The sequence below is a fragment of the Ctenopharyngodon idella genome, chromosome 19, assembly GCF_019924925.1.
Source record: "Ctenopharyngodon idella isolate HZGC_01 chromosome 19, HZGC01, whole genome shotgun sequence".
Classification (NCBI taxonomy): Eukaryota; Metazoa; Chordata; class Actinopteri; order Cypriniformes; family Xenocyprididae; genus Ctenopharyngodon; species Ctenopharyngodon idella.
The window spans coordinates 25399972-25426441 of NC_067238.1; the positions used below are offsets into that span (position 1 = coordinate 25399972).

The 26470-nt window shown below is 35.8% G+C and overlaps 2 protein-coding genes across 4 annotated transcripts; one reads left to right on the forward strand and one right to left on the reverse strand.

Annotated features, from left to right (window-relative positions):
• Positions 1-8200: 8200 nt before the first annotated feature.
• Positions 8201-13957, forward strand: ccn4a (cellular communication network factor 4a). Of its 3 annotated transcripts, XM_051872406.1 has the most exons (5): positions 8201-8868; positions 10424-10715; positions 10968-11222; positions 12571-12764; positions 12881-13957. In XM_051872406.1, exons 1-5 carry the CDS (start codon positions 8821-8823, stop codon positions 13178-13180), a joined length of 1089 nt encoding a protein of 362 aa, XP_051728366.1. In that variant the 5' UTR covers positions 8201-8820; the 3' UTR covers positions 13181-13957. The 3 variants fall into 3 exon arrangements, with proteins under 3 accessions (XP_051728366.1, XP_051728367.1, XP_051728368.1); XM_051872407.1 differs by lacking the exon at positions 10424-10715 and having other exon boundaries at positions 8228-8868; XM_051872408.1 differs by lacking the exon at positions 8201-8868 and having other exon boundaries at positions 10554-10692.
• Positions 13658-23811, reverse strand: ndrg1a (N-myc downstream regulated 1a). Its single transcript, XM_051872405.1, has 17 exons — positions 23686-23811; positions 20800-21143; positions 20397-20468; positions 20262-20297; positions 18437-18542; positions 18166-18286; positions 18005-18067; positions 17849-17909; positions 17546-17632; positions 17408-17464; positions 17208-17311; positions 17056-17118; positions 16910-16961; positions 16716-16763; positions 16293-16328; positions 15965-16016; positions 13658-14978 (listed from the first exon to the last, which is right to left on the reverse strand). The coding sequence occupies exons 2-17, from the start codon at positions 20851-20853 to the stop codon at positions 14740-14742; spliced, it is 1251 nt and encodes a 416-aa protein (XP_051728365.1). The 5' UTR covers positions 20854-21143; positions 23686-23811; the 3' UTR covers positions 13658-14739.
• Between the last annotated feature and the right edge of the window lie 2659 nt (positions 23812-26470).

Below are 26470 nucleotides of genomic sequence, written 5' to 3' on the forward strand. Positions count from 1 at the left end.
TTCAAAAGTGTACAATAGGGAATTACAGTCTTACTATAATTAATAATTAAAAATGATATAATTTGAATGAATCTTAGATGACACCAGCCAGCTATACAATGATTGTATCTTTATCAAGTAGACAACATCATCAGCTTCTCTTTCCACAACAAATACAGTCACAGCAACCAAAGTACAACTAACATTAAAAAGCCAGTCGAACTGCACAACTAAAGAAAATACTGACCACCATAATGGTGACTGAAATGAAGTCAGTCTGTTTAGTCAATAATGAAGCTGGTAATGCTGTTTGTGGAGTTGTTTAATCCTCCTCAGATGAGATCTTGAAAGATTTAATTTATGTGATAAGACTGCATATATATACTCCATAATTTATCGAACATATAAGCCAGTGGTCTCAAACTCAGTTCCTATAGCCCCAAACTGCTCCAACTCACACCTGATTGGAAGTTTTTTTTATCCTGAAGACCTTGATTAGCTGGATCAGGTGTGTTTGATTAGGGTTGGAACAAAGCTGTGCAGAGCTGTGGCTCTCCAGGAATTGAGTTTGAGAACACTGATACAAGCAGTACATACACACACAGCAATATATAAGGCACTATGCCTTTTATATTTTGTGAATTTTGACATTAAATATGTTTCATATATTTAGTTAACAATAGCACAAGCACATCTGCATGAACTAAACCATTCACCAAAAAACCAATCATAAGTAATTTATAAATATGTTTGTAAGTATTTCAGCCTAACCACAGGCTCTACTCTTCAGCACAATGGTAACCCCAAAAACTTTTTAGCATACCAGAAACTATATTAAATTCCAAAATAATAGAACATTAAACACTAACAGATCTCCCCCTATATCAATATTGAGCAAAACATATGAAAAAACACTTAATTTCAACATTGACCCTTCCTTTAACAGTCAGAAGCAAAGCATGCTGGGAACTAGAAATCTGCTGTAACTCATTCCGTGAATGTGTGTATACATTCACATTTATATGGGAACATGTATGTGCAATATATTTGCACAATAAAGGATAAAACTTTATGAATTTTACATATAATGTTATTTTGTCTTCTGTCTAAATATTGTATCAATATACAGCCATACATGGTCAATGTATGATCAACCTGTGGCGTGAGTGGGTTCTAATGCACCAGTACAGTCGCAATAAACTGTACTGTATAAAGGATTATCATAAACCCCAGAATATAAGGGGTGTAACCCTGGTGTAAAATAGTCCAAAAAATGTTTCTATTTTAGACAGATTATATATTGTTACAAAATGTTTCTATTTTGGAAAGATTATATATTGTTACAAAATATTTCTAACCCGCAGAAAGATTTCAGTACACACCATGTTTTAAATGTATGTCTGTAACCTGTGCAGTCTGAACCGCTCCAAGCTGGACTCGAAACAGGGTCGCTGGCATAGGAAGCGGGCCCACTAACAAGAACACCAAAGAATGCAGTCTCTAGTGCAAGTTTACTTGCACAGCTCTCACCAGCTGGTCTCAATTACAAGTCCACCAACGTTACATGTATGGTCAATCTACTAACTCTACAGTTTGGTTAATTTGTCGGACAAAATGGCAGATTGAACGTTATGATTAGTCATTGTCAATCCAACTCCCAGCAAAGGGTGAATTGTTGATAGCACTTCCACATGTTGGAAAAGAAAGTTTAATACATTACACTTATGATGGGAGAAATTAAGCTTTTCAAAACTTCGAAACAATTGAACCAATTGCTTTGCAAAATGATTCACTGTTTCGAAGTATTTGAGACACCACACGCTGGTGACCCCTACTGGTCAGAACAGTGTAAATGCAACAAAAACCTTTTACAAAAAAATAAAATAAATAATTGGTATCTGAACAAAATTTCATTTTCACAACACATTTTACAAAAAAATGTTCAGAGATTAACATTTGCTCTGTTGTAAGTATAAACATTAACATCCTTTGCTAGTGCACCTCTTGAGGTCAGGGAGTGAGGTTTACCAGTACAGCTCTCTACTAGCAGGTCTTCATTACACTCACCCCCTTAAACCTCACTCCCATCTGGGTCATGGCACTAATATAACCCAACCCGGTCCTAACTGACTGACATTAAGATCTCGTAACTGAACAAAACTGACCATCATTGAGATCTTGTAATCAAATAAAACAGAATAAAACCGACTGTCAATGAACCTCTTAAAGGAACAAAACCGACTGTCTTAAAAATCTCACAAAAAAACAAAATGAACCATTGAAATCTTACAACGAAACAAAGTTGGCCATCATTGAAAACTCGTAATAGAATCTAACTGACTTTTTTTGAAATCTTGTAAAGAAACAAAACTGACTGTAACTGAGATCTAGTAAAAAAACAAAACCAACCATTATTTAAATTTCACAAAGAAACAAAACCAACCGTCTTTGAAATCTCATAAAGAAACAAAACCGTCAGTCATTGAGATCTCGTAAAGAAACAAAACGGACCATCATTGAACTCTCATAACGAAACAAAACTGACCATCATTGAAATCTCATGATGGAACAAAACCGCCCATCTTTGAAATCTTGCAACAAAACGAAACCGACCATCGTTGAATCCTCATAATGGAGCAAAGCTGATTGTCACTGAAATCTTGTAATGGAAAAAAATGAATGGTCATTGAAATCTTGTAACCAAATAAAACAGACCATCATTGAAACGTTGTAAAGGAACAAAACCAACCGTCATTGAAATCTCATAACCCAGCAAAACTGTCATTAAAATCTCGTAAAAGAACAAAACACTTGACTGACTAACAATGAAAACCGACTGTCATTGAGATCTTGTAAAGAAATAAAACCATCATTCTCGTAACAAAAAACAAAACAAAAAAAAACTCTTGTAAAGATCTCATAATGGAAAAAATGGACCACCTTTAAATCTCATAAAGGAACAAACCAGACCATTGCTGAAATCTCGTAATGATATGAAACCAACCATTATTGAAATCTCGTAATGGAACAAAACTAACTGTCATTAAAATTTTGTAAAAGAACAAAACATAGCGTGTTGAGATCTCATAACTGAACATAAGTGACTGACAATGAAAACCGACTTTTCTTGTAAAGGAACAAAACTGACCGTCATTGAGATATCGTGACCAAACAAAACCGGCTGTCAACTGAAATCTCATAACTGTATATTAACCAACCATCATTGAAATCTCATGATGAAACAAAACCAACTGTCTTTGAAATATCATAAAAGATCAAAGGAATAAAACCAATCGTTTTTTAAATATCATAACAGAACAAAATCAACTGACCATCATGGAAATCTTGTAATGAAACAAAACCGGCTGTCTTTGAAATCTCGTAAAAGAACAAAGAAACAAAACCGACCGTCAGTGAAATCTCGTAAAAGAACAAAACATACAGTATTGAGATCTCGAAACGAAACAAATGAAAATTTGACTGACTGACAATGAAAACTGACTGTCATTGAAATCTCGTACAGGAACAAAGGAACAAAACCTACCGTCATTGAGATCTTGTGAAGAAATAAAATGGACCATCAATGAACTCTCGTAATGAAAAAAAAACATTGTCGAGATCTCATAATAGAACAAAACCGACCGTCATTGAAATCTTGTAACGAAATAAAACAGACTGTCTTTGAAATGTCATAAAAGAACAAAGAAACAAACTCGACTGTCATTGAAATCTCATAACAGAATAAAACTGACCATCATTGAAATCTTTTAATGGAACAGCTCCAACCGTCATTGAGATCTCACAACTGAACAAAAGTGACCATCATTGAGATCTTGTAACTGAACAAAACCGACCATCATAGAAATCTTGTTGAGGAATAAAGCTAACCATTGTTAAAATCTTGTTAGGGAACAAAACCAAGTAGCATTGAAATCTCGTAATGCAAAAATCGTCTGTTATTGAAATCTTGTAAAGGAACAAAATTGACCATCATTGAAATATCGTAACGAAACAAAACGACTGTCTTTGAAATCTCGTAAAATAACTAAGGAACTAAAACCGTCCGTCTTTGAAATCTCATAAAAGAACAAAACCGACTGACACTGAAAACTGACTTTCACTGAAATCTTGTCACTGAACAAAATCGGCTATCATTGAAATCTCATAACAGAACAAAACCAAGTGTCATTAAAATCTCATTAAGAAACAAAGCTGACCATCATTAAATTCTCTTTAGGAAACAAAACCAAGTGAAACCAAGTAATTTTTTAGATATAACAGGAAAATAAATTTTAAACTTACAGTAAAGGTGCCCTATATAACTTTTTTTGTTCAAAATTAACACAATTTAAATAATGAGTCAATACATCATCAATCCTTCTTCCAAAACATATTCACTGATTCACTATGGTAAGCCTATTATACACAGTTATACACGGTTTCACAGACAAGGTTCAAGCCTAGTCTCAGACTAAAATGCATGTTTGAGCGGTTTTAACTGAAAGCAACTTGCAGTGACATATCTTAAAGTAAGTCAGTGCCATTGTTTTGTCTCAAGATGCACACCAGTAATGTGTTTTTTTTCTAAAGCACGTTTATAAAAGGTACTTAAATGCCCTAATCGAACTAAGGCTTAATCCTGGCTTAATCTAAGCCCCGTCTGTGAAACCGGGCCTAAATGTTTTTACTTTGGACCTGACAGGATGGTAAATTGCGTACATATGTCATTTGCCCGTGCGTATCTCGTCATATACTTAAATAGAGAAAAGTTGCTCCGGTTACTTTGACGCATCTATGGTGTGGCAGTGGCATAGGTTAATTGTCACAATGAGCAAGAAGTTTGTCATGGAGCAACTCAATCTCAAACCTCTAGGGAATCACCCATTTTAAAAAAAACATTGAACAGAGGAGAGTCTGCTGGCAAAAAGAGAACGTGACAGAGCTCGTAATAAAACAAGAATCAACATTGGCTTGGCTTTTCAGCGATGGCGAGAACTTAGGGATTTGAAATGTTGGATGCGGATATGGCGTTTTTATACTCAGGTGAGTAAGGTATTTTAATGAACATATAAATTACCATATGTAGCTCTCTAATTCATTGTAAAGCATTATCTATTGTGAAGGGTCATATTCATCTGCACAGTTACGCAGGGCCAAAGCACAAACAAAACAATGTCTGCAAAATGCATGCAGTTTTGTTTTGTTACACTTTAAATTTCAGCTGCTCCTCACACAAAGCTGTGACACTTAAAGGTATCAAGCAGATCTCGCCCCCCATTGACTACCATAGTATTTTTTCCCTACTATGGTAGTAAATGGGAGGGCGAGATCTGCTTGGTTACAAACATTCTTCCAAATATCTTCCTTTGTGTACATCAGAACAAAGAAATTTATACAGGTTTGGAACTTGAGGGGGAGTAAATGATGACAGAATTTTCATTTTTGGGTGAACTATCCCTAAGAAGTGTAGAGCACTATTTTTATGATACTTTATGATTTATGACCATGTTTTTGTATCCCTAAAGTTTGACAGCTTTGGTCCATATTTTTTGTAATCGTAAGTGAGGTAATCCTACAGACATTATTTTACTCATAATTTGAAAACCACACTTCTAAAAAGGTGAGGTGAGTTTAATGTACAAATAATTGAAGAAAAACAGAGACTGTTTTAATCTTTGAGCAGATCAGCTCATTCAGTACTAATGACTGCAGGAAAAGGATGCGAATATCTATTGACAATCTGTCCAAATATTTATTTCCATAAACAAATCAGTTATTTCCGTTATTAAGGGGTGATTTTTTGGTAAAAACAAATATTATTTTGGCAATGTTACTGAAAGCACAGACAGTGCTACTTTTAAACAGCTTTATTTATTTTCCATGAATTCCAAACACTTAACTCAGTATAAAACTGAGACTTGTTTCAGTCGTCAAGATCTAAATAAATTCTCTAATTTACAGCCTATAATTTAATTCAAGGTACATCCCAGTGAATGGAAACCCAGCTTTAAAATGTCTTGATTTGACAACTGATTTGGTGAAGCCAACCAAAATCAATTACTCTCAGTTCTAAGCTGTGTCTAAACCTTCATTATTGGGTTATGTTGACACTTTCTGGGGAGCATAAAGACAAGGACAGCTCTCACATATAATTCAAACTATCTAAACATAAAAAAAAGAAATATATATATTATATTAGCCATTCACCCCATGTGCCTCCACCAAAAACAATAGTACCTTATAGTAGTATGAAAGCAATAATATATGTTTCCATTTTGGCCAAAACCCAGATAATGTTGAGTGAAGTTTCTCTTTTTTATATTCTCTTTTTTATTTTTTTATTTTCATAACTAAGAACTATGTTAACCATATAGCTACATTTATACATCACATGTAAACTTTTACTTCACCTTTGCCCTTGAAATTTGAGTCAAGAGCCCATGGTTCTATAGCCTAGAAAACCCATTGAACCTTTTTTCTAAGAGTGAATGAATTTCAATAAAACACATCAGAACCTTATAAAGAGGGAAGAGAAATTAATCATCTATCTAAAGGAAATATCAATCTAAAATGACAAAAAGTACAGTTTTTAACTCTCTTTTTGATGCAGCGGTTACGCCATCATGGCTTCAGTGCCAGCGCTATCTCTCAGTGCTGCAATAGACTGTGGCTTTCTCCCATGCTTTGTTGGCTTTGGCATCCAGCCTAGTTTCTCTGCCTCATCTGATCCTGGCAATTCCAAAAGCCAAAAAAGGAAAGTTCAGATCAACAGTGCCCTTTAGCATTTTTTGTATATGTGTATTTTATACTCACTTTTATCAGAATATATAAAAAATCTACTTTTATGGTTGCTGTTTGGAAATGTTATCTAGCAGATGCTTGTTTTCCCAAATTGAATTAAACTTATTACAGGTCCCCATGCATCTATTAATCTATTGTTTTAAGTGCATTTATACAAGACTGTGAAGGTACTATTAGTGGTTATTTAACAGTAGAAATGCATCATTTGATGCTCAACAATTTTGATTCATAGTTGAGATAATTATTTTGTGTTTATATTACAATGAATCAGTCTGTAAAACTCGGAAATGAAAAATGATCTGACACAAAATAAAATAAAAATCAGTTTTATGATCTATGTTTATCTTTTTCCTATTAAGGCAAATAATTTTGACTCAAAGCCAATGTTCAGTGGAATCTGAGTTTTCAATTAGAACACATGGTTATGTTCACATTACTCATGCTGGAATGACAAATTAGCTATCACTAGAATAAATGAGATATGACTGGACATTTAATCAAAAATTCAAAGAAAAAGAATGCAGAGAGACTTTGTGAACTGTTCTTTTCCCTTTTGGCATTGAATGTTTTGGTCAAAGAGCCAAAGAGCTGAAGGCTAATGAGGGCTTAGTACTGTATTTGACTAAAAAACAGAAGATTGGAAATTTTGTTTTAAATCAGCTGATGGACATCACTATCTGTTGTTCATTTATCTTCTGTAACAAACCATTTTTTGTCTTCACCCTAACACTTCCTCACTGACAAAGGCTGCTATGTCAGATGTCATTTGAGAAGGAGAGTATGTTTAACTTTACATCCATATATTACAATTCATCCTCTTAAAGAGCAAAATGCACTTTCCTTTTGTAGCAGAACTACGATTACCCATATATTTGTGAGTTGCGCATGTCCTTACCTGCCTATCCTTAAAAAATAAAACACTTCACTGACTTTGCCAGCAAGTGACCTTTGTGTAGCTCTGTGTTAGAAATAACAGTCTCTTTGTTCTCAGGTGTTCATTAGTCTTTTTACTCCTGGCACTTCCCTCAAGAATAAAGCATCACACAAAAACTGACTTTTAGCTACAAAGACAAAGCAGCAAGTAGATTCCATTTAGTTAATTTAGGGCATTTATCGACTTAACTATAGAAAAATTATGTCATCAGTGTGGTTATTGTTTCAATCTGCCCATCAGGTGGAATAAAGCGCTATTTATTGCCAATAAACTTAAGTCTACTTTAAAGAGACCATAAGTGTTCAGTTTAACACAAATGTGAGAAATACGCAATAAGGGTGATGTTTTATAATGTATTCCCCAAACACATGAAATACAGCACTCTTCAGGGACAACTGAGTGATATTTGAACTTCACACTGGCATTTTGTACACAGTGCCGAAGTGGAAATCCATATCAGGGTATGAAAAGAGCAGGGGAACATATACTCTTTTTCTGTTTAAGCCCACTCCCTCTTTCTTTTTTCTCAGAAAATAAAGTTCTCACAGAGAAAGACAAAAATGTGCTTCCATGCATCCGTATGCTGTTCTCAGGGTGGATTTGGAGGCTTGGCTCAATGTATGTTTATACGTTTCAACAGTTTTAAAAAGTGCAAAAAACTATTTTTTTCGTAACCAAAAAAAAAAAAAAAGTCAAAGCTGCAATAATGAGGTAGTCCTAATTAGCAACATTTCGCTGCTTGAGCACTTTATCAACAAAACAATTTTTTTTACATATAAGCATATAACAAGTAATATTTATTTATTTATTAAGATGGTACGCCAAAAAAAAAAAAAAAAAAAAAAAAAAAAAAAGCTCTTTGGATGCGTTTACAATAAGTTTGTAAACTGGTTGGCCAAATCACGTGAGCAATTCGGTTCTGACGTCATTAAGGATCTTGAGTGAGTATGAAAACTTTACAGCAGCAGCAGCAGCAACGCGGTGTGCGTGTGTGCACGCGCGCTATACTCTCAGGTCAACAAATGAATGGATCCTGCTCGCGTATGGGCGATTTTTCCTTCACCATCTAATTTTGGATTCAATGCATTTATCATTCGGGATCAGTGATGACTTGGCTTCTGGTGTGGGTTCTTCTAGTTGCTTGTGTACCACAGGTAAGAAATATAATTATTTATTTAAGGGTTATTTATTTAACCCACATTAGCTGGATAATTTAAGGCGAAATTAACCCGTAATAAACGCATGCAAATAAATCCATGCATGTCCAGTATTATTTGTGCTGGCCATCAGCCACGAGACGGATGATTTCATCACTACATTTGATTGGATATTAGGTATTTGGTTTTTGTTATTTGGCAGATAACGTATTGTTGCCCTAACATGCTATAAATAATGAATAATACTTGCATTTGTATTAACAGAAAGGTTCTGCCTGCACATTACAATTATTTTACCTATATACCTGATTAAATTGTATTAAAAAACAAACTTTTTAAATAATATTTTTGTGCTGCGGTCTGTGTAAAATAAAATTAATATAAAAAATAAATATATTAGGGCAGCTCAAAATTCCACTTTGCCAATATATTCTACTCTCTAATAAGTGTTTCAAATGAAACACCTTCTTCCTTATTAGACGTTTGTTACGTTTTTGCCTCAGTAACTCTAATCCCCCTATTTTCCCATTTCCCCCCCATATTTAAAAATAAAATAAAAAATCCACATAATTAAAATTTAAATGCGCTATATAGGGTCATTTAATTATATGTGACAGGCATTCTTAACAAATGACCTCATGTTTCACGCATCTAAGGAATGCAATGACAACATATGACATTGTCATGTGTGAGAGTATACTGCCGCCCTGTGGACTGAAACGAGCATGTTTGTCAAGATGCATAGCGAGTTTGAATCATTTAAAAGCTTTTTAAAGCTTAATTCGCTCCATTTTCTTCTTTGAACATGACGGCCACCGTCTGTCTTTTAAATAGTTAGAACTGCCACTGAGGGCATTCTTATGCCTTAATTATACGCAACTGTGGCTCTCCCACTTTCCATATCTCCTGCTAATCTCACACAGGCTATAAGAGGTCAAAGGTTAAGGTGCCCTACAGCTGTAAGCCACCACCAGTTCGGTTTACTTTGTGCGTTACTTAAGTCTGTTGCCATATCAATCAATCATGTTAAATCAGTCAACTTCAAGAGGTGCCATAATTGATGAGGTACAAAGAAAGTGACATTGGCTACCATAAGATGATTAATATTTCTATCTACCTAGCCATTAGCTCTATTTGTTTCTCGACCTGACGTGCAATGATTTGCTAGTACAAAATGAGGTTCGTGGACTGACAACAAGTCTATAGCTATTACAATTTGATATATGCAGTGTAATTAGAACTGGTTCATTGCTCTGAGATAGAGTAGTATGTATTGGCGAGTAATTAAGCTACATAGATTCAAATTATAAATGACATCATAAACTGCATTGAGAGGTTAAACTGAAATGTTTTTACATGTCTAAGATAAGGAACAACAAATGAAGATGTTTATCTGTGTCACCTAAGTCTAAATCGTTTAGTGAGAATATATAAACGGTTCATTCCGACCCATTTTTCACAATGTCTCTAGCCAGGAGGGAACTTGAGGGGAAAAGAAACAAAAGCCTAAATGTGTCAGAAACAGGAATCTGTTGGGACTTGTGTCTTATAGATTCACAGGGCATTTGCCCAGGATCCTTCTAAGATGCTGTCCATACCAGAGCCCATGGCCCCGGAGCCCTATAACCGCACCCAGTACTGCCAATGGCCCTGCAAATGCCCTAAAACTCCCCCCACCTGTCCGCCAGGTGTTAGCCTGATCACGGACGGCTGCAATTGCTGCAGAGCATGTGCCAAACAGGTGGGGGAGGTTTGCAACGAGAAAGAAAACTGTGACCATCATCGTGGCCTTTACTGTGATTACAGCGCAGACAAGCCTAGGTACGAAAAAGGAGTATGTGCGTGTAAGTGTCATTGTACTAACACAGCCTTCTTATTAACACTGTGTTCCGCTCGTAGATTAGATTACGATGAAGATTTAAAGCTTGGATTAAGGTGGCGGAACCCAGATAAACCAAGCCAGGGGATGCTGAGAATACATTCTCTTCACCTTTTAGCACATGTTTCCACATAAAACTCCACATACTTTTCTTGGTATTGTATCCACCATGGATTTGATAAACTTGACACTCGTTTTGCTCTTTTTTGCTATCCAGATCTGCCAGGCACTGGCTGTGAGCACAATGGTGTGATCTATCGCAACGGCCAGAGCTTTCAGCCCAATTGCAAATACCAGTGTCTGTGTGTTAATGGGGCGATCGGATGTGTCTCGCTGTGTAATGAGTCTCAGCCCCCCAGGGTCTGGTGCCAGAACCCACAGCGAGTTAAAATCCCCGGCCGCTGCTGTGAGCTGTGGATCTGTGACGAGTCCAGGAGGGGGCGCAAGACAGCGCCTCGACACACAATGGCCGGTATGATCTCTGTGTCTGAAGTACTTCCTTCCTGTAATTACATGGAAACTCATTCTAGGCAGATAAGAATTGATCCACATAATTAGATAATTTAGAGATCACATTTAAGAGGTAACGTAAAGGGATTTATGTTGTCTTCTTTTACATGTGGTGTTGTGTTGCAATTTGCATCCGTTACCACAAAATATACACCACTATTTATAAGGATGTTTCTTCACAGTTGGGTTTTTTTTTTCAGTGATTTTATTATTATTAAGATTAAAACATATTTCCAACAGCATATTACAAGGAAACTGCTGTTTTTTCTATGTAAAGTTAGAAAAGTATTGGCCTGATTTTCTATGGTCATAATTTCTGGTTTCCAGACCTGTAAAAGTCATGGAAATTTCTATAGTAAATTTTGTAGTCATGATCATATATATATATATATATATATATATATATATATATGAAAAATCTAATAAATAAAGTAAATAAAATAAATACTTTGTTTATTAGATTTTTCCTTAAACATATCAAAACCATACAACACATATAAACTAACACATATTCACTCACATCTTACATATAACTGTCAAACAAATAATTACACAACAGATAATAATAATAATAATAATAATAATAATAATAATAATAACACAATATCGGGAGAAAACATCAATAGACTATATTATGTATAAAACAAAAGTGGGGTTCATCAGCCCAATAAAAAACTCAAATATCAATTCAATCCTCTTCTTAGCTTAATTATTTATTTATTTTAAGGAATCAATTTATATCATTAAAGTATAATATAATTATATTTTGTTATATTAAATATAATAAAATATAATGTAAATGTCTCGTCTGAGATCGGTAAGATTGTTATAAAAATGTTTTTTTAAAAAAGAAATCTGCAGGAGGCTACATATATTTGATCAAAAGTACAGTTTTAAAATACATTTTATTTTTTCCTGTGACGGCAAAGCTAAATTTTTAGCATCATTATTCCAGTCTTCAGTGTCGCATGATCCTTCAGAAATCATTCTAATATGCTGATTTGCTGCTCAAGAAACATTTTGTTGTTATCAAAAAAAGAAGAAAAAAAGTACGTAACAGTTGATACACTTTTTTCAGTTAAAAAAAACAGCATTTATTCGAAATAGAAATATTTTGTAACATTATAAATGTCTTTACTATCACTTTTTATCAATTTAATCCATCCTTTCTGAATGAAAGGAAATAATAATAATAATAATAAAAAAAACTTTTACTGACCCCAAACTTGAATGGTAGAGTATAAATAATTTTTAAGCCTCATGAATGAAGAAAGCATTCATTTTTCATTGTTTTCTCTGAATTCTTACAGCCCTGTCTAGTGTGAAGGACAGCTGGAACAAGAACTGTGTGACCCAGACAACCTCGTGGAGTCCCTGTTCAAAGACCTGCGGCCGTGGAGTGTCTTTACGCATAACTAACAACAACAAACAGTGTCAGATGGTCAAAGAGAGCAGACTCTGCAACATCCGGCCTTGCAAAGTGGATATCACAAAGCACATCAAGGTACAGCAAGAACACAAACATCAGTTTTATTGTAATATAATGAATATCAAATTTACATTTGAGAGAAATATGAATGACTATAGTCTATAAAAGGTTATTTTTTGACTCTCTACAAGCCTGGAAAGAAGTGCTTGAATATCTACAGGGCGGAGAGGCCACAAAACTTCACCATCTCTGGTTGCACTAGTACAAAAACATATTGGCCCAAATTCTGTGGCGTGTGTACAGATGAGCGCTGCTGCATCCCCTTCAAATCTAAGACTGTTGAGGTCGATTTTCAGTGCCCGAATGGATCCGGCTTCACCTGGCAGGTCATGTGGATTAACGCCTGCTTCTGCAACCTGAGCTGTAAGAACCCCAATGACATATTTACAGATCTAGAGCAGTACCATGAGAGAAGTGAGATTGAAAAATGAGTGACCTTGATGAGAAGTGAATATAAAGATTGTTTTTCTTTTATTTGTTAATATTTAATCAACCATCATCATTCTTTCTTATGTAAGACTTTTTTTCCATTTGGAAAAATGAAATAAACTGACATATCCTAATATATGCTATTTTAAGACTATGTGGCCTTTTTTCACATTTGTTAGGTTATTTCAACCAAGATTATTGTGTCACATTGTGACAAATCCTTATGTACAAATTATGCAAGTAATAGATATGTAAAAAGACAAGTTCTGTAGTTAGAATTTAATTTATGCAAAGTTTATGTAAAGAAGGAATCTGTATTGCTTCTATCTATTGATTTTGTTTTGTATTTTCATACCTTTTTTTTTCTCCACAATTATGCTCTTAAATGACACTATAGTCCTTGGAGTTATGCCTTAGTGTGACTTTCCATATACTATAGCGTTGTGTATGGAGTTATCAAATAAACACAGACCAAAAAACCGAGTAACCAGCTTTTTATTTTTTTTTTTTAATAAATACAAACTGTTATTCCATTAAAAATGCAGTGCATCAGGTTGTTTTACATCTTTACAAAGCTGCAAGCATTTGTTTTAGTGTGCGTGGAAGAGCAGGTGTTGCTTATATTTCTCTCTCTTTCTGAACGATCCTTCGCTTTATTCTTTCAAAGCCTTGAGAAAAAGAAAGCATCCAGTCCAAGTAGAGGATTCCATGGCACATTTTGTTCTGTTGTGCTTGATTGCATAGAAATCATCAGTTACAAACAAAAAAAACAACAAAAATATCACTCATATACAGTCATTTTCCTGTATCCTTATATCTACAAATTGGTTTTGTTGAATTTAAACTAATGTTAAGATTATTTTTTAAATATTTGATTCCATAAAAATCATTTAAAATCACTTTTTTAAGAGCATCATTTACTGAGTTACAAATACAACCCCCAAAATTAATGGGACATACACAGGAAAATGAAAATCAACACATTAGGAGTTTATACCTTAGTTTTATAAGGTAGGTTAGCATCATGAAAAAAAAAAATACCACCATCTCTACTCTGTGGTCAACCAATCCCTTTTCCATTCAGTGAGGTTCATTTCAACATATACAGATTATACAAATTAATTATGCACTCAAACTAGCATGAAAAAGTGTGGTATAATAACTTGACAAAAGATTAAATTGCAGACTACAGATCAACATAAATTTACAAATGTGCCCTTCTCAGTGCCCAGTATACTTGGATGATGACCATCATGATGTCTCTGTGCTGCATTGCCTCTAACAATAACAAGACAGCCATTGCGCAGGGTGAAAAAAAAAATAACTCCAACATCCTGTCCTTCATCCACCCTAGCCACTCCTTCCTCAGCGTTTCCCCAGGAAATATAGTCTTGAACACAAGACACTTTGGCGTAAATGCTCTCTGACTAATAAAATGGTGCAAGACCCCTGAGGGAAACATGCGGCGGTCCTGTTGTGTGTGTAGTTAGTGGCAGCGCAGCACAGTCAGAACAGAGAGGTCAATGCATGTGTGAGATGGACCAGAGACAAGGTCACCAGTCTAACAGGACACTTCGGTGGACTTGGGAGCCTGGTCCACAGAACTGTCCATGTTGTCGGTGTGTGAACGTCCGCGTTGGTTGTCGGAGGTGTGGGCACGAGTGCGGCCTTCGTTGGTGTGAGAGCGACTGCGGTTGCCCTCGTTGGTGTGCGACCTGCTGCGGTTGCCATCGAAGGAGGTGACGCTGGATCCGGATGCTGTGCGGGAACGGACCAGGCGGGTCATGCTGGCAGAGGGCACTGAGAGGCAGGGGAAAACAGATTAGGGATCTGAATTTTCAGCATCATTACTCCAGTCTTCAGTGTCACATGATCCTTCAGAAATCAATCTAATATGCTGATTTGCTGCTCAAGAAACTTTTATTATTTATGGTGAAAACAGTTGTGCTGCTTAATATTTGTGTAAAGTGATGCATTTTTTTTCTTTGATAAATAGAAATTTCAAAAGAACCTTTATTTTTAATTAAGTCTTTTTAATATTATAAATGTCTCTGTCACTTTTGATCAGTCAACTATGGAAGCTTGTTTCCGCCAACAATTAAAAAAATAAAGGTAATTGCGACTATTTCTCGCAATTTGGAGTTTATATCTTACAATTCTGACTTTTTTCCTCAGAATTGCGTGATATAAAGTGAGAATTGCGAGTTATGAAGTCAGAATTGTGAGATATAAACTCGCAATTGCATGTTATATTGTCCAGTTGTGAAGGGGAAAAGACTGACGTTTTTTCCCCTCAGAATTGCGAGTATCTCACAATTTTGACTTTTTTCTCGTAATTGCATGTTATAAAGTCAAAATTGCGAGATATAAACTCAAAATTCACAATATCACGCTGTATATCACGCAATTCTGACTAACTCGACATTGCGAGAAAAAAAAGTCAGAATTGTGAGATTTAAAAAAATGACGGAAACAAGCTTCCATAGTTTGCTGTGTCAATATAAAGATTGTTTTTGAATAAAAGTATTATTTAACTTACTGGTCCAAAAGTTGTTTAGAAATTAGACCTTCATTTTAAAACAAGGTCAAATTGAACAGGTCAGGTTAAAATTTAAATCACACCTCTAGAGGGCAGCACAGCCCGGTTACATATGTTATCTGCTACTGTTGTAAACGAGTTTCACATGAACAAAGTTCAGGCAATGCGCCATGGGTATTTTTTTAAAGACACAGCTGTATGGACAAATAGAGACTATACTGAACAAAAAAACAATAACAATACTTACTGTAACCCATGCCCTGAATGAAGTACTTGAAAGCCTCTGTTAGCTTCCCAGGCTAAGGAGACAATAAAAGGAGAATTCAGTTTATTTGACTACGAAAACAACTAATCAGGTCGAGGTGGAAAATAGATTTCGCTAAGTACATGTTGTGAAACAGGATGGATTCTAACAGCTGGTAGAAGCAGGTGGCAAGCTAAGTATTAGAACAGAGAACTATGTGCCATTGCTGTCCGTAATAAGCTTAGCGCACGCTTCATCCCTAATTATAATCCTGTACCTTGAGCAAACTTGTAAATTAATCTAAATGATCATAAATTTTAAAATTACACACCTGGTCGACCTGGGGCAAACCTCCACAGTCAGCCATCTGAAGAAAGAAGAGGCACATAAAGTGTTGGTTAAAATGCAGGGAAACACAAATGCGTCATTGCTTGTTTCTCATTTCTGTTTCTGCCATTTACGCAGGTGTCTGAAACACCTAGCGCACCATTAACTCCACTGGTCTCAGCACTTATCGGTGATAAATAGGCCATTTCTGACGCCATAAACCTAATTCTTAGTCTACCTGAGGGCGGGCTGTGGAAAATTAGGTCAGCCGTGGTGAGATTCAGCCCTGAAGCTGGCCAGTGTAGACCGCTTCTGCACTACCTGGGTAAATTAGTCACTAGATAATGCTGAGCTATTGGAATCTTATCAGCACCGACTTTTCCATGTGGGCTATAAATACCTGCCAGCTTCACTGAACGCAACTCACCTTAAGCAGTGTGGTTCTGGTCGGGTCCAGCTTTGTGTTGCATTCAACCTGTACAGAAAACAGACATTTTAAACAACTAAAAATACATGCAGCAGATATAAAGTGTGGAGCAATAGTGTGCAGGTTTAAACTGGAATTGGAAAATATGGCAATAATAATGAAGTGAAGCAGTTCTGGATTAAACTTAAACCTACCACAACATCCACTGCAGGGGAACTGTCTCCAACCACCAGGAGTGCAGGACACCTGAAAACAGAGTGACAAGGTCATGACTACAGGAAATCCATCCTACATTGTCAAGAAGTTTATAAAAGCCATCTGAAAGTGGCTTCAGACTTACTTTAGAGTTCTGACATTGACGTGGCCACCGGGTACAGGCCTCTCGATTTCCAGGTCTCTTCGGCTATGAAGTGGATGAGAACATTGATTTAATGTTATGTCAACGGACATTGTTTTTTTAGTAAGACATTTTAGCAGTGGTATTATGCTTACCTGTTGTATGACTTGACAAAGAGTTGCAGATTGAATTGGTTCATGTCATTCACAATGTGGTGACGATACCTGCCAATAAGGTCATGGTTCTGCTGGATTTCCTCCTGGAGAAATAATAATAATAAAACCCATTCATGTTAGTATAAATTAATGAATTAAAAAAATTATCTAGATAGGGTCGGACATTAAACTTGACCAACCTTTCCGAACAGGTGAGAGATGATCATATCAGGCATGGCATGAGTCCAACCGGAGATCTGTAAGTAATGTGAATAATGAGCCCATGACAGACACTTAAAATGCTACATAAATGATGAATTTTAGTGGTTAGCACTCACTTTGTGTGCTGCCCAGTCCATCCAGCCCTCAGCACATGGGTTGATGTTTATTAGCACAAGGCCTTCCACCATAGCAGGGTAATCCAGCTAGAAAAGAAAAGTATTTGCAAACCACATTTAAACCCCAATTTAATAAGAAAAAGAAACTGCAAGCCAAGCAGTATTTTAGGGACATTCCTCAGCAGCTAAACTAGCCAAATGAATGCCAAAATCCACAGGAAAAGAAACACTTCTAGCTCTTTATCCTGGTTTAATTAGAACTTTAAATCACTTAATAATAATCAAAAAGGATGTCAAACTCACAGCAAACTTAGCAAGGATATAAGCACCCGCTCCGATAGCCATGCCAATCACACTCTTCAGTCTGTGGGGTTTAAGAAAATCAGTTTAGGATTTAATAAATAATAATCTGAAATCTTTCTAAAACTGTTAAATAATAAAATAAAATAAACACCTCACCCAAAATGTTTAAGGATTGATGGAAGAGTCTCAGACAGTTGGTCCATGGAAGGATACTCATATCTATATATATAAAAAAGTCAATTATTATTTTTCTGCATTCATTTATTAATATTCATTTATCCGTCTACATATATATATATATATAAAATATAACTCACCCAGTGGAGAAGGTGTTAGCTCCCTCTTGCTGCCCTGGAGCATCTACATGACACACAGCAAAGTGCTGCATGATCTCTTGCATATCCTCATGGCTGAACAAGGGGTCAAAACAGCTTTTGTCTATAGGAGAAGCATAATATACATTAAAGCCTTTGTCCTTTTGAAGAACCTCTTGATTAAAACATCTTGTAAAGCAAAACAAAAAGATTTAGGGGATATTTTCAACAGTTTTATGACTAGAGATACTGTTTAAGATATATAACAGCTTACGGTTCAGTCCAATATCATGGAAGGTAAGAATGACGGGCCGGTCACCCTTAGGAACTCCTTTCATGGTACAGTGGATTCTGCCATATGGAGTCTCCACATCATGTTCCTACATGTAACATGGCAAGACAACGCTTATCAGCATCTGCTGAACCATCATAATCAGCATTAATCTGATCGACGGTACAATTTACTCCAACAGTGCTTTTCTCAATGACTTTTTTTTCTGTGTAATTAACACCTTTCAGTTTTAAAACCATTTTTACAGAGTAGCCATGCAATTTCATGTAACATTTAAGGTCAAGCACAAGTTCAAACCTGTCTGCAAATGAACCACAGACCAACTGCAAACATTTCAACACTATGCACTTTGGTTATAAATCTAAAGCTCACAGTCCATAAAAACTGTCTGCCTGATTTCATAATGTTCAACTGCCAATTCTACCAATTTCACAAAGCATTAAACCCTAATTATGACTGACACAGTAATTCCTTTCTGTCAAAACACTTTGAACAACTAAGACAACAAAAATGGCCAATGAAATCACTAAAAAGCAAAAATGAATGCTTCTACTCACAGCAACTTCAATCTCAAATACTAATTCCATATCAGAGTCCTCCAGAACCATGGCTGCCAGCTGTAATTAGTAGTAGCGATGAGAATGAATATAAGATCTGATTGGAAATAAGCTCCTGTGTGCACACTTAGCTAATATTCATCTGTGCGCAGGGTTTTATACCCCTGTTGCTGTCGCTCGACATAAGCCCCATGCTCCCAGCATGCTTTGCACCAAGTTCAAAACAAGTTAATTCTAGTTAACGACATCCGTAAATTGGATCAGCCTGTGTCAGATGCTTGGAGTAGCCTACTCTAGGCCATCGGAAACTTAGGCCAGTGCAGCCAAACTATAATGTGATGATTGTGGTGGCGGTGCACACTGAATAATAGTTGTCTTCAAGTGAATCAGCAATAAAATGCAATCGAGCTACATAGAAGCTCAGCAAATGGTTATGGCCAATATTTGCTGCTACTTGTCATATTTCTTTCACTCTGAAAGAAACCAACTCATATAACTTCTTAATTTGGAAAGACCACATATTAACTGAAATTACATTTCCAGTGAGAATCTGTATTTCTATAGTTTTCCCATGTTTAAAAATAGAAGCTGCATAACCACTAAAATCAACAAAACATTAATCATCTCCAACGGATTGAACTTTAACTTTCAGTTTAACTTTCTTGAAGTTAATTTAACACTAGTGACAAACAATGACAAATAACCACCATGCACTGCAAGAGTCATTGAGAAAAGTCTTTGAGTGCAGGCCTCCGGTCAAAGATCAACTGGCTGACGCTGCGGAAACTAGTTTCAGCTGCCTCAAGTTGAAGCACAAGCTGCTAAGAAAGTCAAATCACATTTTTCAACAATGACAAGGACATAAACATCTTTTGCTTGGCTTTGTATAGCGACTGAACACAAACATATGTTGTCTCTCCCTACTGGCACTAATCTCTTTAAACAGGACGAGGCCTACGTGAGCGCCTCGGGCAGATGGCCGGTGTATCCCTCAGCAGCCTACGTCATTGGTCTAGAGGCTGAACGCTCTTATTAAACACATGACCCAAACTTCAGGACTTTAATCTGTGTGAGGATCAGCACAGTGTATCTTGTACTGTATCAGTAATGCCATGGTGTCATGACTGGCAAAAAATTACCTCTTAGATTTCTGAATGAAGTGGGTTTTGAATTAAATTTTTTTCTGTGTGTAGCCTTAGTTAGTTAGTAAAGTTAAACCATACAAATAAAATCCAAAATTAAATGCTTGCCTTAATCACCAGCTGCTGGACAGCCTCTCTTAACCCCTAGAATAGAGGAGAAACAGTGTAGGTTAACACTATATTGTTGGTTAACACTATGTGTTATTTTCTCATGTACAATAATTACAAAAGTGTTTCCCGTACTTGCAAATCCTTGTCCACAAGCAGAGGCTTCGACTCGACTACCTGGATTTCATCCATTCTCAATGAGGACACCTAGAGGTAGGGAAAACACAACGGTAAGGTTGGTGAACTTCAAATAATTCAAGGTCACAGAAGGAAGTATCAAATCATCATGTTTTTGTTTTGGTGTAATTCAGCTTTGGCAACAGCTATTTACAACTGAATGAGATATCCTGAGTGAAATCAAGAAATAAAAAAAAAATAAATAAAAAAAATCTTAATCTGAGGTAAATTTATTTGATGCCACTCTTGTGCAGCCTTATTAACACATTGCGATGTATTTGCAGCTTTAGATCCAGCTTTTGTAATTTTGGAGTTTAACTACAGCAAAACAGACACACATTTGACATTAAAATTTCTTTGCCTTTTTTATTATATTCTCAGCTTTTCCTAATTTGTTTTGGATGATGCAGATCATGCATTTCAAAAGACGACCGTTTGAATGTTGATGCGCATGTAAATTGAGCGAGAGCTTGAACAGGCTCTTTGTCTGACAGAGGTTTCTAAAGGTCACATGTCAGGCTTTTCCTCTGTAGCGGGTCTGGACGCTACACACAGGAAGCCACTGACACAGCTGCTTCCATGGCTCCTGCAGTCCCTCCGCCCCTTAAACTCTAGCCATTTTTTCCAGTTCTGCAACAAAACCAGCATGAAAGCCTTTGTGTCTTATCATCCCACAGGTTCAAGAAGAGTTCCTTTACCAAGCCCCTATAAAAAAAAGCAGCGATTGATTTTCTGATTCACAGACAAGCTCTAGGAATCAAGCCAAGCTGTTTATCAAGGAATTTCTGCGGTCCATCAGGTTTCTACAGCAGCCCCCTACACACATTCCTGACCAGAATCATGTGAGAACTGAAATTATTCATGAATACTAACCAAGCTAGAAGAAATCAGCTTAATATGGGATGTTTTTATTTCAAAATATATAATCAAATTCAAGTAAATTCAACAAGTAACGGTCAGCTGGCAAGTAGGTCACCTGCTTGTTTTTAAGCTGTGTGCCCTTATGGCCTCTCTTTACTAATCTTTTACCTGGGAGTGGCTGGCAGTGGCAGTAATGTCTCAGCAGGATATAAACTGCAGTAACTTAAGGACAGATCCTGCCCTTCCCATACCCTAGAACACTCACTATACTTCAAAACATCCCAATTCACCTGTCCATGTCTCCAGACCAGGTTTCCATTTCAGTTTATAATGGTAAACATGACTTACTAATCTCTTAAATTAAATATTGGAACTGATAACAAATACATTTTGTATGAACATATGCATATATAATTGTTTTCATTAACTTTGGCTGCTATATTGCATCAATATTTTGGATCATAACCACTATTGCTGCTACACTCCTACAGAGGAGAGGGAAATGCTTCTTTCACTTCCCATAACCATTTCTTCTTCTTTTGTTGCAATCTATCTCTTGACACTGCAGTGACTTCCAAATTTGTCTGAAAATGTAACTAGAATCACAGTTCCACAGAATCATCATGGTTAAACCCAGACATCTGCAGAAACAATGACTGCTTCCCTAACCTTTGTGAATCATAAAATCCACAATTTATCTAAATCCGGAAGCCTGAATTAAGCATGTGTAGAGTAGACCTACATTTTTATATTGTGAAAGATTTTAAATTTAATGCATATTAGATCGATCACTGCAGGGGTGCTGGATTCTTACAAAATGTATTCTCCAATTAAAGCAATAACACTTATAGTTAATCTATAATAATAATAGGCAAAAATCTCTGATCTTCCTATTTAAGTTTTAAAGCCATGTATGCATAGACTATAATGACTTTATAATTATTGATACACTGTAAAAAAAAATATTTTCATGATTTGTTATCACATTTTTTCTTGTCAAATCAACTTAGATAATTAATGTGGTTCAGATAACATAATATTTTTAGTTTCTATTGATTAAACCAATCCCCTTCATTATATTAACTCAAATTTTTAATTTCAGTGAACTCAAAATTTTAAGGCAACCACGTAACTTACTTTTTTTTTTAAGTTAAACCAACAGTTCTTTTTTACAGTGTATACATATTTTATACATTATCCTTCATGTCATTAAATAGTTTCTGCCATTGTTGCTGTTGTATGAGTAAAGGCGTCTATACACCGCCTGCTCTGAGGAGGCCACATAAAGCAATTCTTTAAAAAAATAAAAATAAATAAATAACTCTGATGCACCTCAGGCCCAAGTATCAGAGGTGGATCTAATGCTGTTCTGCTTTTGTAAAAATGATATGCTGCATCTGAACAGTGTTACATTTTGCCATTGTCCTGAGCTTTACATTTAATTATTTATATTTATATTCATACCTAATTTAATATTAATGTTTAGAATTCCGTAGTTTCATTAAATCTATGCATATATTCATGTATTATAATGTATATATTCCAATTTTTTATTTAATATGTTCATTTCATAATACAAATTCAAAGCTTATATGGCAACAAAGTAGTCTATTGACTCTTTATGATCTGCTTTGAGAACAAGTAAACAAGTAAGCTTGACGTTGAAATTATTAGTAGGCCTATGTCACAAATGTCTAACAGTGCATTTTAACTAGGCTATATCTATGTTGAGACAAAAAAGTAAAGCAATACAAACAGTTAAGTCAGCATATTGTGTGTGATAATGCAAATGATCAGACACAATATGTTATTTAGACGGGTCAGGTGAAATAAAACGTTACCATGAAAGCTAAATAAATGAATGACTTTGGTCTAGTACTGTGGTTTTCAATTCTGGTCTCAACACTGCTCCCTTATCACACCCGATTCATCTCATTAGGAGAAAACTCCACAAACTGGACTGAGTTTGACAGATATGAAACTGAAAGACATACAAAATGTGCAGTGAGGTGAAAACCACAGTTAGTTAGTGTCGTACACCTCAATTTTTTTACCCCACTCGAGCTCACACTACTTTGTTGACATTTGCACGTGCAGCCAACCACACGCACGCGCGTAATGATAAACAAAAAAAATAAAAAACCGATTGCGATTTCGCTGTACCATTGTAAACATACTGCTTACTTTTTCTGTTTAATGTTGTAAAATGTTTAATTAATTTTTTTTTTTATCCCGGATATCTTTTCTTCAAAACTGATAAATACATATCTTGTTCGATATCATGTCAGAGATGTATTAGCCTACACACGGTCTGCGGTTTTATTAGATAAAGAAACAGCCAATATTTTAACATATAAAATAATTTAAAAGACTTTTTGTGACTTACCGGTTGACTGTCCCAAAATAAAAACAAGAAAGTCCAACAAACTATAAAGTTTTTGGAGATTTTGAGTACGTGCTGCTCGCGACAGGATGTAGCAGGCAATTATAAAGATGTGTGTTTAGTCAGTCCTGCCCACTTCTCTTTCTATTGGGTAACTTCATTGAGTCATGCCTTCCTTTCACAGCATTGCGTGAGATATGATGACAGTGTTCACTTGAGAAAAATTTCTTGATTATAGGACTGATCTTTCACATTATAAATCACTTACTATTGAGATATTCTTCTGTTCCTGCAAGATTACATACAAATAGCTTAATATTAATACAGAATACTCTCAAAACTCAAAACTTTACATCAATAAAGTATTGTTCAGAGGAGTGTGTGTCTTTTTATGTGTATGCGTGTGTGTCCTCTCCAACAACACAATGCTTTCTCTGTGTATAGCTAATATGAGGCAGTGAGAACGAGCACACTCACAATGGACACATTGCACAGAAACTACCAATATGCTGATCAACTCTCAAGCACCATTTACACCACAAACTGAATTAGACAGCAAAATAAAGGCAGCTAGAATTTACTTCCAAAGCTATGTTCAGCATGAGAGACTTTTCATAAATCAAAACTGTCAGAAGATCACAGATATGTATAGGCTGTTTGATGTAAAAGCTGGGCAATCGGCCAGGTCAAATTGTGTTTTGGAAAAATACTGAAACCATTGTTAACCAGATAAACTTTTATGATTTTAAGATTTATAGGTAAATACATATTGAATCAAAGAGCAGACTGGTCAGGGTCCTAAAGTGGGTTAAAGAGAATAATAACTGATAAGGATTGTGGACTTTTACCTGACAGGTTCATATCTCTGTGTACTCAGAACAGAGTTTCTCATGGACTCTGGTGCTACGCTAATTTTTAATCATCCACCTACCATCTCCATTTATATACTGAGAAAGACAAACTTGATTCCTGCAGTACTAATAACGACATAGAAATTGACTAGTAACTAGCTTTCAGGCATTTTATATGAAATATTATATCACACATTGTAAAAGATATCATTCAGTTATGCCAGAACTTTGTGTTAAACTGTGTTTTCTTTGAGTGTCAAATGTGTACATTTCTCACTTTTCTGCCAGGTCTGTTTTTCACAAAATCTGGGTTCATGACATTGGCTTCTATTCATGTCCTTGCACTTAAAATACAGAGCAGGATTCATCTCGAACAACTCATATCTGGTTTGCACAACATGGAGGTTATTGGATTCCTCATAAAGAACAGATAAAACACTGACCTCTCTCTCCCTACAGGCTTTTGGCATCAGACGAATCAAACTAATAAAAGGAGGTTCAAAACCAAAGGCCGTTTTCTGTAGTGGCCATCCAACAACAGGACAAAACAGTCATTATGTTATCATTTAAACCACGCCGACATGCCCACATAATCCAAATTAACATTACAGCTGGTTTTGGATCATTATATAACAGTATTAAAGGCCTATACACCTTCCTTTCATGTATTGAAAGGTCAGTGGGGGCTAGTTTGACGTAGAAATGTTGACTGACAAGAGTATAGTAGATTCTTGCCCTTGTCCCTTGTTCTTCTTGACTTGTTGTTTAATTCTACAATGTGGCACCCGTTCACCATCCAAACCTTTCCCCTTTGAGGCATAACTTTACACTTTAAACTTTATTATTTAAATAATAATATTAGTAATATTCTAGTCCTCCTGTTTCAAACCCAAGATAACATGCAGTTTCAATCAGCTTAAAGTCACCATGAAATCAAAATTGACATTTTTTATGTTTTTATGAAATTTTGCGGAATTTATTATAAATGATTTATCCGTGCAAGTCATTATTATTATTTATGTTTTTTGTAAATTCATGTGCACTTCTTTAATCAAACTTGTAATGACATCTCTTCTCTGATGATGAGTTTACTGGCGCGGGGGCGGGGCAAACTGTCACTCACATGACATCACAGCAACAGCAAACCACAACCACCCAATCAATTCCCGATAAACAAAATCAAGTCCCGCTCTATATTTTTTTTCTTGTTTGAGAAGCTGTTTCACTCGGATATATGCCACAATAGAGAAGAAAAGACTATTGCAACATCTGTTTCATGCTGATTTAAACTGTATTAAACTGCTTTAGTGCAGATGCAGTATGTGATGCAATACTGTAGTCAGATGTAGTATGAATCACACTAAGCCATGATTCAGATACACAACATGAGACAGCGCTCACTCAGCATTCAGGCCTGTCTGCAGTGAAGGCCTCACCTATCACGTAGTTCCTCAGAGCAGGTGCTACTCAGTTCAATGTCATGTATTACTGATTTACTAAAGGGGTTAATAGGACGTCTTAAAGTTACAAAATGACAATAAACACTATTTACAGTGTATAATGGAAGTGTTAAAGCAGTTTATGGCCATTTTTGTATGTATTAAGCAATGGATAAATCACCAAAATGTGATGGTTTCATTCACAGACAATGAAGTAAACAAGTTGCAGAATTAGGTCATGAAGTAGATGTTTAATAAATGATGATCTAGGTAATGATGTGCCAACACCGACTCTTCCCTGTACGATCAAAGTATTATGGATTATGTATTAACGTGTGTTGTGGAACAGCACAAACAGAGACTCATAAACAGATAATATAAACAAGCGATCATGCAAACAGTTTTTACCCCAACATTTTACAATAACTGAAAGTCTTAATCTTCATCATGTCTCAGCTGTAAGGAAGTGTTTTCTAGCAGTTCATTGGTGCCACTGGA